At 44.7% G+C, this 17,527-nt stretch overlaps 1 protein-coding gene across 4 annotated transcripts in view; it reads left to right on the forward strand.

Annotated features, from left to right (window-relative positions):
- The window catches only part of GRIK4 (glutamate ionotropic receptor kainate type subunit 4), a 462,633-nt gene that overhangs the window by 300,503 nt on the left and 144,603 nt on the right, over positions 1-17,527 (forward strand). For all 4 annotated transcript variants that reach the window (XM_083480954.1, XM_083480952.1, XM_083480955.1 and 1 more), the window contains exons 4-5: positions 8,676-8,773; positions 15,295-15,460. In XM_083480954.1, the coding sequence (XP_083337080.1) occupies positions 8,676-8,773; positions 15,295-15,460 (264 nt within the window). The remainder of the gene's footprint in view (positions 1-8,675; positions 8,774-15,294; positions 15,461-17,527) is intronic.

The following is a 17,527-nucleotide window of genomic DNA, read 5'->3' on the forward strand; positions in this document are numbered from 1 at the left end:
TCAAACAGTCTCTCGGGGTCTTTCTGTCTTGCTTTTTACCCAATCTGAAGGCTGTCGTAATTTTAATTTCGTCTTCCTCAAGGTCCCAACAATCCACAAACTCCCGTGTCAGATATTCCACAAGATTGTCTCTTTCATTCTCCGGAGTCAGTCTTAATTTCAAGTTTCTCTCTTTTCTCTGTAAGTCCCACAAGGCCAAGGTTGCATCATGCTCACAAACCTTCTAAGCAATCGGCTCTAATTTCTCCTGTGTCTCTCCAGCAGTAGCTTTGGCATCTTCGGCAATTTGGCGCGTGGTAGCGTTTTCCTCCACCAATTTATTTATAGATTCTGTATTCTGGTTTAATCTTACTGATATTTCTGTTAATTTTTGTGTGTTCTCTGAAGTCTGTTTTGTCAAAGACTCCAGGGTTTGGTTTATCTTGAGCAGAGCATCTGTCACAGCTTCCATAGAGACGGCCGTACCTTTATCTTGTCCTGTTGTTCCTGCTGATCCGGCTGTTGCGCCTGAAATTGAGCCTCTTTTCTTTGTCTGTAGCTGCTGCAGCTGTTGTTGTTGTTGTTGCTTGGTCTTAGCTCTTGTAACTATTTCTTCTTGTGAGCCACTCATGTCAAGGTCAGTTCCCACGGGATTTGTTCTCCGTTGGAAAATTCCACTGTCTTAAGCCGTGCCGGACTTTATTTTATCCTCTAGAGGGAGCAAATCAAAATGGCCATAGAACAAAATATCCAAATACGAAGACAAAGGAGACTGTCCAAAGATGTAAAAAAGGAGATTAACACAGTCAAAGTCAATGTTACTAGAAGCTTATAACTTCGAGTTGCCACAGTTGCCCAATTTATACTGTTTCTTGTTATTATATACTGTAGCCAGGCACTGCGAAAGCTTTGTATCAAAGTATCACTTTGCAGGGAAAAGTCAGTTCAGTGTCCTAAGAAGGCAGACCGTTTCATGCTTTCAATAGGTGAGACAGCAGAGGTTTTTTACTTCAAATAGATCATGCAGTTATTGATCTCATTCACCTCCCCTCTGCCCTGCTAGCTAGAGGGGAGATCAAAGGTCTAAATGTCCGGTTTAGCTGATCAAAGAGCGGGTTTCAACGGATGCAAGTTTAGAGTTCCGTTGCTTTCACTTTCATGCAGTCGGGGGGAGGCAGACTTCCTTGATTTAAATCTCCCCGTTTTTAGTCCAATTTTCAAAATTTAAAGGATCCCGATTATTTTCCAGCTCTTACTCACGGGAATTCAGTCCAGATTTTCTTTTCAGGAAGGAATCGGCGCTCTCCGCTTATGGCGACGCGGCTTCACTTCGCAGGCTGGGTAGCGACTCTCAGCACCGCGCTCACTCCCGATGTCGATCCGTAGCCTTTAAAAAGGCTCTTTCACGGTACCGGGGGGCGCAAAGGTGCCCACCGAGTCTCCTTGTTCTCAGGCTTCAGCGCCTGGGATTTTAGGGGTCCCCCGCTCGCCGTAGCGGGTAAGACCCGAACTTGCGAAGCAGTCCTTCTCCGGAGCTCGGAGGTAGGACCGCCATTAAGCGCTGGCACCGACCGGAAGTCGGGTTGAAAGGAATTCTTCCTCCTTTCTCCAAAAACCTTGGTTATGTGAATCTGGCAAGTGCATCGTAGCCCCACCAGTTTGGCTACCACCCTGGTGCACATGCCTTAACTGGTACCCCTACAGACTCCTGATGCCAAAGCAGCCTGATTAAAGAGTGCCTGGTACCCAAAAACTCTTGAGGTATTCATCTCGCCAGCTCTTAACTTGTCCTTTCCTTCCTGTCCAGATCAAAACCCGCTCCACTTCCCAACAGTACAGATTAGGCAAAAGAAAAAGAGTCCCAAGGCCAAACAGGAACTCACCCAAACATTCCTACTCAGCCCCCAAACAAGCAACTAGTAAAGGTCATGCAGCAAAAACAGGTTAAGAGGTCGCTTTGAAGATACGAGTGATGAGTTTGGGGAGGAGTCTGCTTATAAAGTCTAGCTTCATTCCTGTCTTGATTGGCCCCTTAGCCCACCTGACCGTATTCCAGCTCATCCCGGGGGGGACGGGGGACGGGGGACGGGATGGGACAATTCTGAGTCATCTTTCAGGGGTGTTGGAATGTGGCAGATTCACCCCCATGCAAGAATGGGAGCATCAATTTCCCAATAGGCACATTTCTGCATGCAATTTTGCATAATATACACATTTTTTCAAAGCAATTTCCCCCAATGTATTGAATCTTTGTATGCTATTTTTAACTAATTAATGCATTTTTATGCACTGTTTACCCTAGTGTATGTTATATTTGAGTACATTACTTGACTGGAAAACTGTGTTGCAAAATTGGCAGTGAGGCTCTCAAAGGAGGGTTCTGTTTTGGTTCATGGATTGTTTCAGAAAGTATGAATTGCCTGGGTTTCTCTGTAAAGGAGGAGTAAAATCAAATTTCTTCCCAATGCCTATCCAGACCCTTCCCTCTTAATTTTCAGCTTTCTTTCTCCCCACCCCCATCCTTCTTTTTTTTTTAAAAAAAGATAACACAGCATCACATCTCTAACTTTTTCTTGTGCAGATATAAAGTGTGGAGGCATCATTCTACCCAGCTGGGTACCAAAAAGTTAAGCTGCTTTCACTCTGTTCCCTTGCCACAGAATGTCTGTCTTTGGGACCACACTGAAAACCTCTGAATTTCCATTTTCATCTCCTCTTTTGATCCTCTCCCACTGCACCAGAGTCAACTTTTCCAGGGGGACAAGGGGCTGCAATAGTAAAGGAGAGCCTAGAAACCTTGGAACTCCATTGCAAGCATAAAAGATAAGAGCATAAGAGGAGCCTGCTGGATCAGGCCAATGGTCCATCTAGTCCAGCATCCTGTTCTCACAGTGGTCAACCCACAAGCAGGACCTGAGTGCAACAGCACTCTCCCCCCTTTGAGACAGAGATAGAGAGTTTAGCCTGGCTCTCATTGGACTGAATCTGTGTGCATCACCTAAGAGACGGTTGGCATTGTCAAACTCAAGGAATGCTGACCACTTGTTGGAAGGATGATGATGATGATGCTAATACCCCACCCTTCTGGCTGGGCTTCCCCAGTCACTCTGGGCGGCTTCCCACAAAATATTAAAATACAGTAATGCATCAAACATTAAAAGCTTCCCTAAACAGGGCTGCCTTCAGATGTCTTCTAAAAGTCTGGGAGTTGTTCTCTTTGACATCTGGTGGGAGGGTGTTCCACAGGACGGGTGCCACTACCGAGAAGGCCCTCTGCTTGGTTCCCTGTAACTTGGCTTCTCTCAGTGAGGGAACCGCCAGAAGGCCCTCGGTGCTTCTGTATGAAACTGAATCCAGCTTCATACAGCAACTCTCCCTTCCTGTAGTTTCCAGGAGAAAAAACAACATCCTTTTCTCTATCCACTTTCTCCCTGCCATGCATAATTGTATAGATTTCTATCATGTCACTCCTTACTCACCTTTTCTCTATACCTGTCCTCAGACTGCAGTCACTCCGTTCCCTTGATCATTTGGGTTGCCTTTTGCTGAATCTTTTCTGACTCTACAGCATCCTTTTCTGAGGTTTGATCTCTCTGGGGCTATTGATTCCATCTAGGAATTCAGCTGGATATTGTAATACTGGCGTGGACAGGCATTTAATGTTCTCTTTAGCAAGCGGAAGGCTGAACGAGCTTCTAACTGCATGTGACAGCTGTGTTTTGTTTTGCTTTGCTTAATTTGAAACATTGGTTGTCTGCTTTAGAGAATTCGGATCTTAGCAGGATGGGATTTGAGAAATGAATTGTTAACTGCTTCATGGTTCGTGAGCCATCGATATTGAGCAGTGTGCCCAGGCACCCAGAACCCTTAGCCTGTTCTTTGTCATATCATCACCATCATCAAATTTATTGCCAGCCCTTCACCGGCACATCCCAGGGCAAATTGCAACAATGTGAAAATCAGAATTTAAAACAGTTAAAACAGATCAGCTTCGCAGGAATAGGGTGGGCCCTGAAGACACATATCTCTTAGGAATCGAAGGCCAGATAAAGAGGTGCCTCCGCAGCATTCGCTGAAAGCTGTATAATGAAGATGGCAGATACACCTCTGTGGAGAGGAACTTTCATGATTTAGGGGCTGTTGCAGAGAAGGCCCTCTCCTGGGCCATCACCACCTGAAACCTCTGAGGGTGGAGGAAGTACCAAGAGCACCCCTTCTGCTGATCTTGGCACCCAGTAGGGTCTGTAGAAAAGGAGGCAGTTACTTAAATATTAATATCAAAGAGGTTCAGTAAACACCCCCAAAGAGGAGATCACAAGTGACCAAAAAGGTTGTATCAGAGGAGACATCTTTTGTAATCATGCAAGGCTGGGAGGACTATGAGGATGAGGAGGCTGGTCATAAAATAATAGAATTGTGGAGCTGGAAGGGATCCCAAGGGTCATCAAGTCCAACCCCCTGCAATGCAGGAATCTCAACTAAAGCATCCATGACAAATGACCACCCAACCTCTGCTTAAGAACCTCCAGTGAGGTTTAAAACACGACTTGCTGCTCACTGCCTCTGAGGGAAATTAGTACCCTGGTATTCTAATGACAGGTGAGTGGTCCTTCCAACCTGTCAAAGTTGTGTCATGTGAGGGGGTGGGGGAGATAGTGACTTGGTTCAATCCAGCTTTCTGCAGGATTCAGGTGTGTGAGAGAGTTTTCCACAGGGAAGCCTCTCATGCACCCAAACCAAGAGTTCAGTCCAGCTTACTGCCAGAGTCAGCTGCATGGGCAGCAAATCCTGCCACATCAAATCACAGGTGGCCATGTTTTTGGTCTCATGGGCCCAATGGAGAGGTTTGGTGGGCTCAGTCTAGCCTGTGAGCCAGAGGTTCCCAACTTCTGTTCTACATAGACAAATCCATTGCCATCTTCACTTCACTTCAGCTCCTAATTCCACTGGATGCTTTCACTTTGAAATACTAAGTCTCTTCTCTCTCACACACACACCCATCACTTTTTTTTTCCTTTTTCCTGTGGAGGTTGTTCAAGTTCTGTTGTTATGACAACTTAGCCCCTTCTCCTGGCCTTTTCTCCTCAGCTACCTGCGAGACAAAGGGTGACAAAGCGTTCAGCTAAATTTCCCTCTTTACATGTGTGACAAAAACCAACAAACAAACCCACAACACCATCCCCACCCACTGAAAACTTTTGACTCCTTCACACACACATACCTCCCATGCACACAAAGATGGTTTCTTCTTAGTGCTTGATACTCTGAAGCATAATTGAAAGCCCTCAGCTTTTGTGAGGGACCAATGAAGGCTTCTTGAATAGAAGGTACTTCCTGCAAAGTGCTTATATTCTTATCTATAAAGAGTGAGTTAAGGTAGGGGACAATTGCCAGGCAGCTGCTTTGTAAAGAAGAAAGAAGGCAAGTGTGGAAGATTTCCAAATAAGTTTGGAAGGGGGCATAATAGACATGCCAGGGAGGTAAATGGGTTTAAGATAAGGTTCTGCATGTCAGGTTAGACCCATGGAGAGAGAAATTCAAGGTGCTCTTCTCCTGTTTCCTGGTGGCAGAAATCATAGGATCATAGATCTATACCAAGTGCAATTGACATTTCTTCAATAATATTGAGGTAGACTTTGAACCAAGTGCTTCACTGGTGTTCTTCAGAATAATAAGTGGACAAAAAGGCATAGTTGAGTGGTAGAACATCTGTTTTGCATGCAGAAGGTTCCAGTTTCAATCCTCAGCATCTTTTCTTTTTAAGTTAGTTTTTATTGAAGATTTTCTTGTGTTACAAAATAAACAAGGGAAAGTACATATATCATCTCCACTTTTGATTCATAGAGTCTTTTTCACAGTTCGTTGATGTTCAGTATGATACACTAATGTCATGGACATCTTACGGTTGGGGAAAGAGAAGGGAGAAAGAAAAAGAGTGAGGAAGAGATGGGGTATTGTTCTATTGTTCTATTAATCCCCGCCATCTTCAGGTAGGAGTGGAATGAGACCCCCTGCCTGAAACCCTGGAGACCATCTGCCAATTGTCTGATTCAGCTTGAGGCAGCACCCTCTTCCAGATTGCAGAGGTTGGCAGTCAGCCACCTTTGGTGCCATCACAGATGTACAGGCACAAACACAGACCCTAACCATTCATCAATAAAGATGGCATCACCAAAACACATGCGGTTTCAACACAGTGTTATATTCAGGCGCAGTAATCCCAGCTGCGTACACACCCCTTAAGGAGAACCTAGCCTGCATACTCTCCTCTCCCCCTGGACTATGAAAAGTCCCTGTTGCAAGTCTGGATTAAGAGCCCTACCCAGAGTTTTGTATAGAGTCCTATTCTCAGGCTGGGTAAGATTAGAGATGGGCTGACTCACTTCTGATTGACTGTAGAAATAGCTTGCTACATTTTTTAAACCAATCTGAGGTTCATAAATCATCTGGCCAGAGTCCCCAAGACTCTCCCACTTTTTAATTTCCATATAGTGTGCCCTTATGGGGCAGCAAAAATGGTAAGAGGTCATATTGCCCTTGTTCCCTTTCTTATTGCATTTGATGCATTGCCACTTAAATTGGGTACGGTGTTGGAAAACAGGTTGGGAGATTGGGGGGCTGGGTTGGTTGGAGGAATCTTGAGAATGGTGATGATTTATTAGACTTGTTAGTCACTTGTCCACAGAGGTCCCAGCATGTTTAAAAACAGAAATACATTATAATTTTAATACCTTCATTCAAAAACACAAGTAACTGGCATTTCCATCAATTGCCATTTGTTCCAGTTTAGCATTGAATAGTGGGGTTTCTGTGGGGGGACAGACGCTCAGACCTGTGCCTAGAAAGCCTAAAGGGGCTTACAAAGCTCTTGCCTTCCTATGAGTTTTTATAAGCCCTTGAGTTTGTATTGAATCTAAAGCTTGGAGAACTCCACTGACATTCCTAGTTAAGATACAAATACCTGTGAGGCACCTGAACTAAAAGTGCAGCAGTCAAAAAGGGGCGCCATCTTTAAACATGGCCTGCACACAGCACTGACATTGTATCAAAATATTTTTGCAGAGGGTGCAAAGATACCTGCAGAAACCCTGGAAATCATAGGGTTTCCCATGTCACCATTTGAAAAGCTCTGTTCTAGAGATATAATACACAGAGAGAAAGGAATGAGAAGGCAAAGGATGTGGGAGCTCTTGGGTGACTTCTCAAGAAGTCACCACCTCACACTCTCAGGAGCTGTGTCCTTGCGAAGGAGGGATTTGGTCTGAAACTTCTGCAGCATCTACGATTTTTCTGTTAGAGAGATGTCATCATCCCTATTATGAGAAAGGGCAGAGAAGGCCGGATATCTTAATATGGAAAATTGAGAGTAACTCTCTGGAGTCTTGGCTCTCTGTACCATCCTCAAGCCACTACATTATGCATTCATGGTTTTTTAAATATAATAAAAAGGCTGAAAGTAACCATTATGATAATGTCCAGGTCTCTTGACAACGCAGAACCGTAGTCTTTTCTTCAAGGATTTCTCAATAATGTATGCTGAGAATGCAATAACTTTTTTTTCCAGAAAGATTTGAAATAACACAGAGGCTGCCATGTCCCTGTATCAACTATTCTGACTTCATTACTTTTGTTTTCAATTTGGCTTTGTTCCCTCTTGAAGAGATGTGGACAATTATGAGCAATCGGTAGAGAAGTACTATGATGCCTGGTAGTTTCACTTAATTAAATTGTTATAGCAGGCAAAGAGGCTGACCACTAGGGATGGAGGAGAAATTTCATTTAAAAGCTGAATCTATCAAATCCACACCTTCCAAAACAAAATGTGAACCAAATCACAGCTATCCTTCAAAAATGGCACTTATCTGAATTTTGTAATGCAGTGCTCCAACCAAGCTGTGTTTACAAAACTGCATTTGTTGGGGGAAATTGCTTGTAAAATTGTGCACATTGGTCAAAACTGTACATAAATATGTGTTTGTTAGGGGGTAAATAGCACTAAATTTGTGATTCACCATACCTTAAGCAAAAAACAACAACAACATACATTAAAAACAGCATTACGAGAGTGTAACATACAATGTGTGTGTGTGTGTGTGTGTGTGTGTGAGAGAGAGAGAGAGAGAGAGAGAGAGAGAGAGAGAGAGAGAGAACATCCATCGATGCAAAAAAGTCATAAATAGCTAAAAGCCAAAGGCCTAATGAAAGAAGAGGGGTTTTGCCTGAGGCCTAAAGATATGTAACAAGGGTGCCAAATGAGCCTCATTAGGGACAGCATTCCACAAGTGGGGTGCCATCGCTGAAAAGTATGTTAGGCGCATCTGAATGCCCATTTTGCTACAGTCTGCTCACATTGTCCTTTCCATCACAGTTTATCTTTCTTTTCACTTATCACAGGGCTGCAGATGGGGAAGGCGTTTGCATCTGCGAATGCTCCCTCGCAGAGAAACACCTTTCCTGAATGTGCTCATAATAGCTCAACAAAACAAGCATCCATGTGGCATAGTGATGTTGGAACAGGGAGAGCCAGGTTCAGATTGCTATTCAGCCATGAATCTCACTAGATGTCCTCAGGCCAATGGCCTGCAGCCTGACCTGCTTTGTTTACTCGAGGTTACCAGTAACTCTTTCTTCTCTCTCTCTCTCTCTCTCTCTCTCTCTCTCTCTCTCTCTCTCTCCTGCTGGCTGACTTTCCCCAGTGTGCCAGATCCTTCCAAAAGGGGTGGTTGGTGTTCTGGGACCATCTTCAAGTCCTGCTTCCAGCTCCATCATCAGCAATATCTGCGGAGAGAAAGAGGTGAGTGGTGTGAATCTTGCTCTCAGTACTGCAGCTTATGGACAGAGGTTTGCAATGCCAACATGCAGCCAAGCAACTGGAGATTAAGGGACAGGTCACAGCTCAGTGGTAGCACACTTATTTCGCATGCAGGAGTTCTCGGGATCAATATTTGTTATCTACAGTAATCTACAGCACTCTCTCTCAAGCATCGTTCGTTCTTTAACCCTGGGTCCCTAGGTGCTGTCAGGCTACGAATTCTAAGATCCCTGACATTTGGCAAAGCCACCTGGGGACCCAAGGTAGAAGGACACTGCTCTGAAGGGTCAGATAGCCAGGGAGGGAGGGGGACCTCTCTGCCTGAGAACTTGGAAAGCCACTGGCAGTCAATTTGCACAGTACCAGGCAGAATCGACCCATTCTGATTCTTCACTCCAAACTGGCTTTGCAGATTAACACATATTCACCCCCCCTTTTTGACGTGATGGCCTTGAAGGGGTGGGGAGGGATTTTTTGTCACTGGTGGAAAAGTTCACAAAAAGCTGGTCCCCAGATGCTGGTTTTCAGTGCATAGCAGAAATAAATCCATGTCTGATCTCCTGGCAATTATGTTAGCGCTTATGCGACTACACCTCCCCCTCCTTCTATCCTCAGTACTCCGTTCCTCTTTTTTTTTGGAGTCTTACATCTAATACAAAATCCTCATGGTAGGTTTCCAACCGGTGCACTTGATTTAATGTTGGATAAGTCCCACACTCCCTGTGCTGACCAATCCCCATTCCCAGGGAACAGAACGGAGCTCTCATAATTCACCCGCTTAACTCCTAGTCGCATCTCTCTGCCATTTAGTGGACTCTGAAATGTGTCCCTTGCCACAAGGCTTTGGGAGTGATGGAAAGTCAACATGTCAATAGGAGGCATTCGCAAATAAATTGCAGTAATTCGCTGCCTTCGAGTTGCATGAGTCAGGAGGTGTGAGAGCTTTCTGTAGCCCAACCCTTCTCCAAAGTTTTTAAGTTGTGTAATGGATGCAGTTCTGCCTAACCTCAGCAAGGGCAGTGTAGATGCCAGAGAGGTATGTAAAAAGTACAAAACATGGCCACAGAATTCACTTTCCAGCTTCCGTGCTTCTAAAAAGCAAGTTACTGTCCTTTATTGTGGTTGTGCCCAGACCATATATTTAAAGCACATGATATCCCCCAGAGAATATTGGGGAATGTAGTTTTACCCCACAGAGTTACAGTTCCCATGATTCTTTGAGGGAAGCCATGTTCTTTATAAATGGATGGTATGTACAATGCCATAAATACAAATAATTAAATAAAATCATTTTTGTCTCACCCTTCCTCCCTAAGAAGATCAGAACTGAATAAATTAAAAATAGCCCATATAAAATGATAGCAGCATGGCATCCAAAATACCTAGGAGAGTTCAAAAGCCTGTTTTTTTAAAAAAACTAAAAAAGCAACAAGGGAGCCATACAAATTTCCTGCGGGTGGCAGTGCCAGAAGCCCAGGGGTCAATACAGAAAAGTTGCTGTCATGTTTGACAACCCTACAAATACCTGAGAGGACAGCAAGATGGGTGCCTTGTGGAAGATCTTGATTCTCAGGCAGGGGTATGTGAACAAAAGTCATCCTTTGGGTGACCTGGACCCAAACTGTTCAGGGCTTTATAGATTAAAAACAACACTTTGAGCTGTATTTGGAAAGGAATAGGTGGGCAGTGGGGTTGGGGAGGGGGGTAACATGAACCTTGCATCACACCTTCATGAGGGTGACAAAAAAACAAGCTTGAAGTCTTCCCCATCTCGGCTCACTGGGGTATTTTCTTTCAAGTCACTTTGTTAAAATTCATATGTGCTTCAGTGTCTATTTTCAAAAACATCCTTAGTTTCCTTTCACCAGGGTTAGCCCAAGACGTGTTGGCACCTGAGGTGAACCACAAGATGGCACCCACACACATCAGGGAAGAAAGATCTACATCAGGAAAAGGGGGGGCGGGCATAAATATATACATTTTGATCTACTGCCCCTATGGATCTTGCCACCTGAGGCAGCCGCCTCACCTTGCCTCATGTGTGAGCTGGCAATGCCTCTACCTATTCTCCATGTTATCCTTACCCAGGTGCACCTATCACCTTTTGATGCCCTTATTAGAGGCTAGAAAAATATCTGTCATTATAATGGGCCTATAAATAAACAAGGGAAGAGATGTCAACCATATCTGGAGGTTATTTAGTCCTCTGTTCTTGAAACTTTGCACCAATCATGTCCCACAGAGCAAATTTTGAGCTGGAACATTGGTTAGTGGGAGTGTACTTTCCTGGTTGAGTCTCTGACATCTTCAGTTAAAAAGGGGTCTAAGGCAGTAGAGTTAGAAACTTCCTGGCCCGAGTTGGCACTTCTGGGCTAAGAGCTCCAATGGTCTGATGACCCAGAACCATGTTTCCTAATCCATTTCCAACAGCACAGCAGCTAATTTGCAGAATCTGCCATATCTTTGGTTCAATAAAGGGACTTTCAGAAGGTCAGAACTTATGAGATCAGCCTGTAGCTTGGAGCTTTAAAAGAATTTGGCACCCATTGCAAAGGAAGCTGATTTTAAGTTCCATTGAGACCATGGGATTACGTCAATTTGCTGTCTCTCTCAAGACAGCCATTTGAAAAAACATCTAGACTTTGATAGGACAAAGGGGCAAATCTCCTCAATGCTTCCTAAATGGTTGATGTGAAAGGTTTCACAGCAATTTATTTGAGTGAGAGAGTTGTGGGTTTTTTTTAAAAAAAGAAGCTGTTGAAATTAGAAATACATTAAGGTTTAAATATTTAATGATTTTCTTTGTGTCTTTGCTGAAATCTGTGATAGCATCTCTGAAGTCTTCAAAACTGTAGTGCTTTATTCCTTCTCTATTACATTATATGCGTATTTCTTATGATTATGCTCTGCTACATACCTGGCACTTTATAATCCCTGTTAAATTATATGCATCTCTGGATAGTTTGCTTTGAGGAAACACCATGAAATGAAAGCTTAGAAGGGCAAGAAACACTCCCTTGTTGGCAACTGTAGTGGGTGCACTGTTGTCTCTGAGCAGAGTCACACAGGGGCATAGCGTGTTTTGCTGACACCCGGGGCGGCAGGCAAGGTGGAGCGCATTTGCCCAGCTCTCACTGCCCACACTGCTGGGTGGGTTCTCACACACTGGGCAAGGGTGGGTGCAGAGGGTGCTCTTCACTGCTGGAGCCAGGCCAGGCACGATGTGGGGAGCACCTGGTTTGCCCCCCAATTGTGCTCCGGTTCCGGGGGCAGTGCCCCCCTGCCCCCCATGCTATGCCACTGGAGACACGTGACGCACCGTGACTGTGTCATGATGCCCTTCCAACTTCCCTTTCTCTGGATGCTGAGCTTCTGGCGGCTTGGGACAGCTTTCCCCTCCCTCAACTACATCCCAGATTACTGCAGATATACTTTAATCCAACAGAGCTTGATCGGGCTCGCTGAGAACAAAGCCATCCCCTTTCCACGTAGAACTTCTGCAGTACCATATAGCAAAATAGCTCAAATAATCCTCTGCAGGTGCCATTAGATAAATTATGGAGATGCTTCTCATTCAAAGGCCTGTGTGATGATTCTGCTGCTCTGAACACCCACTGTGGGCAGCCTGTTCAGCCCAGACAACCTGCATTCCCCATTGTCACTTGGCTGCCCTCCCACCTGTTGTTGCCAAAATGCTAGAAAGGGTCATCCCTGCTGCTCACTCACCACTGCTTTCTCTCTTCTTTCTCTGCCTGTATCTATTTCGGTTGCACACTGTGTGTTTGCTGGCTTGCCCCAGTTCAGATTGAGAGCATTCTTCAGTGTCAAAGTGCTGCCATTAGGAACTCCTCTTTATATTCATCCTCATTTACTTCATCTCAGTCCATTGATCTTGGCCATTTTTCATTTCTTCAAGCATTCTCAGGGCTCATCCACACTTTCCCTTGCCACATATTTTGATTGCATTGTGTACCAATTAATTCCCCTAGCTCCGAGAGCTTTTCTCCTTCTTCCACAGTCATGCCTTGCAAAAATCTGATCTTACACCCTGACTTGAAGCAAAATCTCTCCTCGGAATTTCTGCACCTCTTGTAAGATCCAATTCAGTGGGTAAGATTGGAGTATTGCAAGGCGCAACTGCGGAGCAACAATAAAAGCTCTTTGACCCGCCTGTGGGAATTAATTAATACACAATACAATCAAAATGTGGGTGAAGCAAAAGTGTGGACACGCCCACACTATTTCTGTTATAGTAAAGTGGGTATATCCAGGTGCAGCTCAGATTGGGGAGTTTGGGCGCCATGTTTCTGTGCTGCTGATCCCACACACTCCGGACACACAAAATTATTCATCCCTGGGGTGGTGCCCTACTGACCTGTGCCGGCTGCAAGGTTGCATAGCTGGAGACTTTCTTCCATGAGTGGAGGGCAGTATTTCACAGGGAAAGATCCCTGCTTCTAGTGCCAGAGAAATCTCTCCCAGTGCGGGACAGAGGGCAGGGATGCATCAAAGAGGAATGAGCAGAATGATTCAGGTTCTAGGACCCAGAGATGCCTGGCAGGAGACAGTGTGTCACAATGTGCTGAAGCTGGGAAAGGCCCCTACCTGAGATGGAGACAGAATGGCCTCAAGGAGTCAGGAATGGAAGAGAGTTGGGGTGGGAAGGCAGGAAACCTGTCCGGCACACAGCTGAAAATTATTGGTTTGACTGCTACCCAATAACATTGTGGCCCTGCATTTTTTCTGCTGCACATTCTGGGGAGGAAAAAAATCTCAAGAAATCGGCATATTTGCACATGGAGAGGGGATGCAGGGCTTCATCCCACTTAAAAATACAAAAACAAACTTCCTGTCGAGAAGATGGGTTGCACCTGTTTCGGTTGAATAGCCGCAAGGTTTCCCCATCCAAGTATAAGTGTTAAATAGCAGAGCAAATCTAGGTTGAGTGTGGATTTCACCCCAAACTGCTGTTATGAATGACCACTCTGCTTGGTTTTTTTATACCCAAGCTTCAGCAGAATTTTTGCAGACTGTACATTTTACATTTGATGACCAGTTGACCTCACTGTTTACAATTTCTTTTCCCTTTCTGTGCCTGTGTAACGCACACATATCCTGGACTGCACACCTTGCAAAAATATTTCTGGAGCTAGAGCGGTACCTAATAAATGTTCCGTATCCATAGGGTAAGGGCTATAGCTCGGCCACAGAGCACCTGTTCTGCATGCAGAAGACTCCAGGTTTAATCTTTGGCATTTCTGGGTACTGCCAGAAACCCTGGAGAGCTGCTGATAGTCTGTGTAGACAATACTGAACCAGATGAACATGTGGCCCAAGTGTAAAGCAATATCCTACACTCATATATCAACAAAGCAGAAGAGAGGAGAGTTGCTGTACAGGTTCAAAGCTGAAGCAGAGATGTGCAGAAAAAACAGCCCAGGGTCATCCAAGGTTCCCAGCTGAGCCAAGAGTTTGATCCCATCCCGAGTCTTTCCCTCCATACCGATCCCTTCATCCAGTTGACGGTGTTTGGCTGCGAGGCTCGGATTCCATCTGGCACTGCTGAATGATCAACAAGCCCATCCTCATCCTGTGGGCGCCCCCCGTCTGCTTTAGTTAAGAGAAGCTGCCTGGAGGCACACAGCCTGCCTTTCTCCCTCTTAATCAACCCCGGGCTGAGGGCTGTGGAGTGAAATCAAGGCGGATAGCAGCTTATTGCTCTTTAACTTTTCTATTACCAACCAAACTGCTTATGCCTCCAATAAAACAGCCACCGCAGCTGGTTAACAGCCTTCCCCCAAGAGGTGTGTGATTGCAGGCACAGGGCAATAGCTTCCGGAAGCCCTGGTAATGGAAGCAAAGAGGACTTGACATTTCCCCTAATGTGGCATAACCAGATGTTTCCCTTTGCCTCGTTTTATGCTTCTTCCAAATCATTTGCTTTGCAAAAAAAAAAAAAAAAGCACATTTCTCTGTTTTCCCCTTGCATCTCACAAGCGCTCTGAACCATATCATCCTCTTGGATCTTCCGTACCTGAGGTGGTCCCCTGACACCAGGTCCCCAAGATGAGTATAGGAAATAATGCTTTGAAGAAACCACTCAGTTCCCCTTGCTCAGAGCCTGGTGTCAGTGAGGTTCCCTGGGAGGCTGCCAAACTCCCCTTTCTCTCCTTTGATTTATTAATGGCAAATGAGCTATTATTAGGACTCATGGCTCTGGTCCCTCTGGAGAACGAGTCTCGTGGTAGCAGATTTGTTTCTGCAAATGCAACGGGAGTGCAGACTCAAATGACTGGCTGCATTGCCTTTCATCCTTCTTAGAGACTAATAATGGGGGTGCAGTTCTGAAAGTTTTGCAAACAATCACAGAAAATCCTGCAATGAGGATGTCCTGCAATTTTTGGATCAACCACTCCAACATATTATGCCTTGTCAAGCCTCCACCATTGTGTGCATTCCCTGGATGATTTATATATACATTTTCCTTTCTCTCCTCCTTTCAGGTTCCCCATTTCAAGGTTGCCCCCGAAGAATTCCTCAAGCTCCAGTTCCAGAGATTCACGACTTTGAACCTCCATCCCAGCAACACTGACATCAGCGTGGCTGTTGCTGGGATCCTGAATTTCTTTAACTGCACCACTGCCTGCCTCATCTGTGCCAAAGCTGAATGTAAGTTGCTTTGGAAGGCTGCCCACGGAGCCAAGCGTCCACCCTGTGGCATTCCAATTTGTAGAAATCGTCAAGACAGCGATGGTTGAGACCGGAGACAGAAAATCCCACCAACCCCTCATCCCATTCCTGGCAGCAAAAAACACAATTGATTAAACAACTAATCATTTGCTCTTCTTTTGTAACTCCCAGAATCAGTGACCTGAGGAAGCTGCTTCACTCTACCTAAAGATAGGGCCGGCACACACCTTTGTGGCAAGGGCAGGTGGTGGGAGAAAAGGGAAGCAAAGCCTTATCATGGAAGCTAAATAAAATCTTTCCTCTTAAAGTCTCTGAAAATCTTTAAATGAAGCAAAGTACCAGACTTTGTATGATGAAAGACAAGCTGTGAAGCTTTGTGTATTCAGCAAATATGATGTCCAACACTGAACAATGATTCCGGATATTGACTACTGTTTTGTAGAAATCTTCGTCAGCGTAGTGGGAAGATATAGAATTGCTTCATAAACTGAAAATGCAGGTCATCGTCTAAAAATTTTATTTTCAGTTTATGAAGCAATTCTATATCTTCCCACCACGCTGATGAAGAATTCTATGAAACAGTAGTCAATATCTGGAATCACGGTTCAGTGTTGGACATCATATTTGCAGAATACACAAAGCTTCACAGCTTGTCTTTCATTGTGCAAAGTCTGGTACCTTGCTTCATTTAAAGATTTTCAGAGACTTTAAGACTAAAGATTTCATATAGTACTTGTTATGGTTTGAAGGAATTCTATGAAAGATTGTCTATTGCGTATGTACATGGTCATCGTGTTTCCTAGATATTGCTGATGTTCTCTTTGCAACACAGGGGTTTGTTAGGTTACATATCATGGAAGCTGGCTTGCAGTCAAGGGAATTCTTATTGTGAACAAGCACTGAATTGATTCTCGTAATTTCAGAGCACATACATTTTGATGCAGAATTCAGATTTCGTTGCCTTTCATTTTGTCTCTTGCGCAAAGTATATAGGGCTCTTCACGCCATAACAAATGTGAAACAACAGAGCTTCACTTGCCCGCTCCCTTCCACTTACCACCCAATGTCTGCAACCTTCTGAAAATGAATAATAGTGTACGTGCATGTCTTCCTCCATGTGTTTGCCTGATACATTCAGGGCCCCTCTAGACTAGTGTGTTATTGTGAGTGCATTCTGAAAATATGGCCAAATTCACACACTATATCTAAAGCCCTGTGATACCACTTTAAACAGTCATGACTTCTCCCAAATCATCACAGGACCTGTAGTTTGTTTAGGGGGCTACAGGTTGTTAGCAGCCTCCCTCATACTCCTCCCAGGGCTACAATTCCCATAGTTCCCTGTAGAGAGGGATTGCTTGTTAAACTGCTCTGGGAATTGTAGCTCTGGGAGAGAAATAGGGGTGCCCTAACAATTCTCAGCAGCCTTAACAAACTACACTTCCCACTTCTTGAGGGGGAAGTCATGTCTGCTTATAGAACTTTAAATGTATGGTATGAATGTGGCCATATTCTTGACCCAACGATAGTGCATTACTGGCAAATTTATTCTTCTTCAGTTGCTTCTGGCATTCTTCCCCAATGCTACCACACTATTGCTGTCTAGAGGGGCTACGGTGCGACAAAATAAACCACAACATGTGTGGTATATAAAAAAATACAGGATTTCAGCAGGAAGCTGCAGGATATTCACTGAGAGGAGATGAAGTAGTGCCATTGCCCCAAAACTTTTGCAGGCACAGATGGCATTGAAAATGGAATGAATTTATGCGCACTCTGCAGGTTGATCGCTGTGTGAATAAATTTATTCTCTGCGTATATGCACTTATGTGCTAACCCACAGGTGCTGCACACTGGAAGGGTGTAGAATGCAAGCGGTGTACACAGATGCCTGGCATTGTTCTGTCCCTGGTTAATTTGATCCTTCATTTAACAGGATCAAAAAAGCTCAGGAACCAAATCACTTTTACAATAGCACGGCACCCAGCCGTCCATTGAGTCAGGTTCGATTGCTTTAATCAGGTGCGATTGGATGAACCGGTTGCT

This window comes from Podarcis liolepis (genome assembly GCF_965112155.1).
Source record: "Podarcis liolepis genome assembly, chromosome: 16".
Lineage (NCBI taxonomy): Eukaryota > Metazoa > Chordata > Lepidosauria > Squamata > Lacertidae > Podarcis > Podarcis liolepis.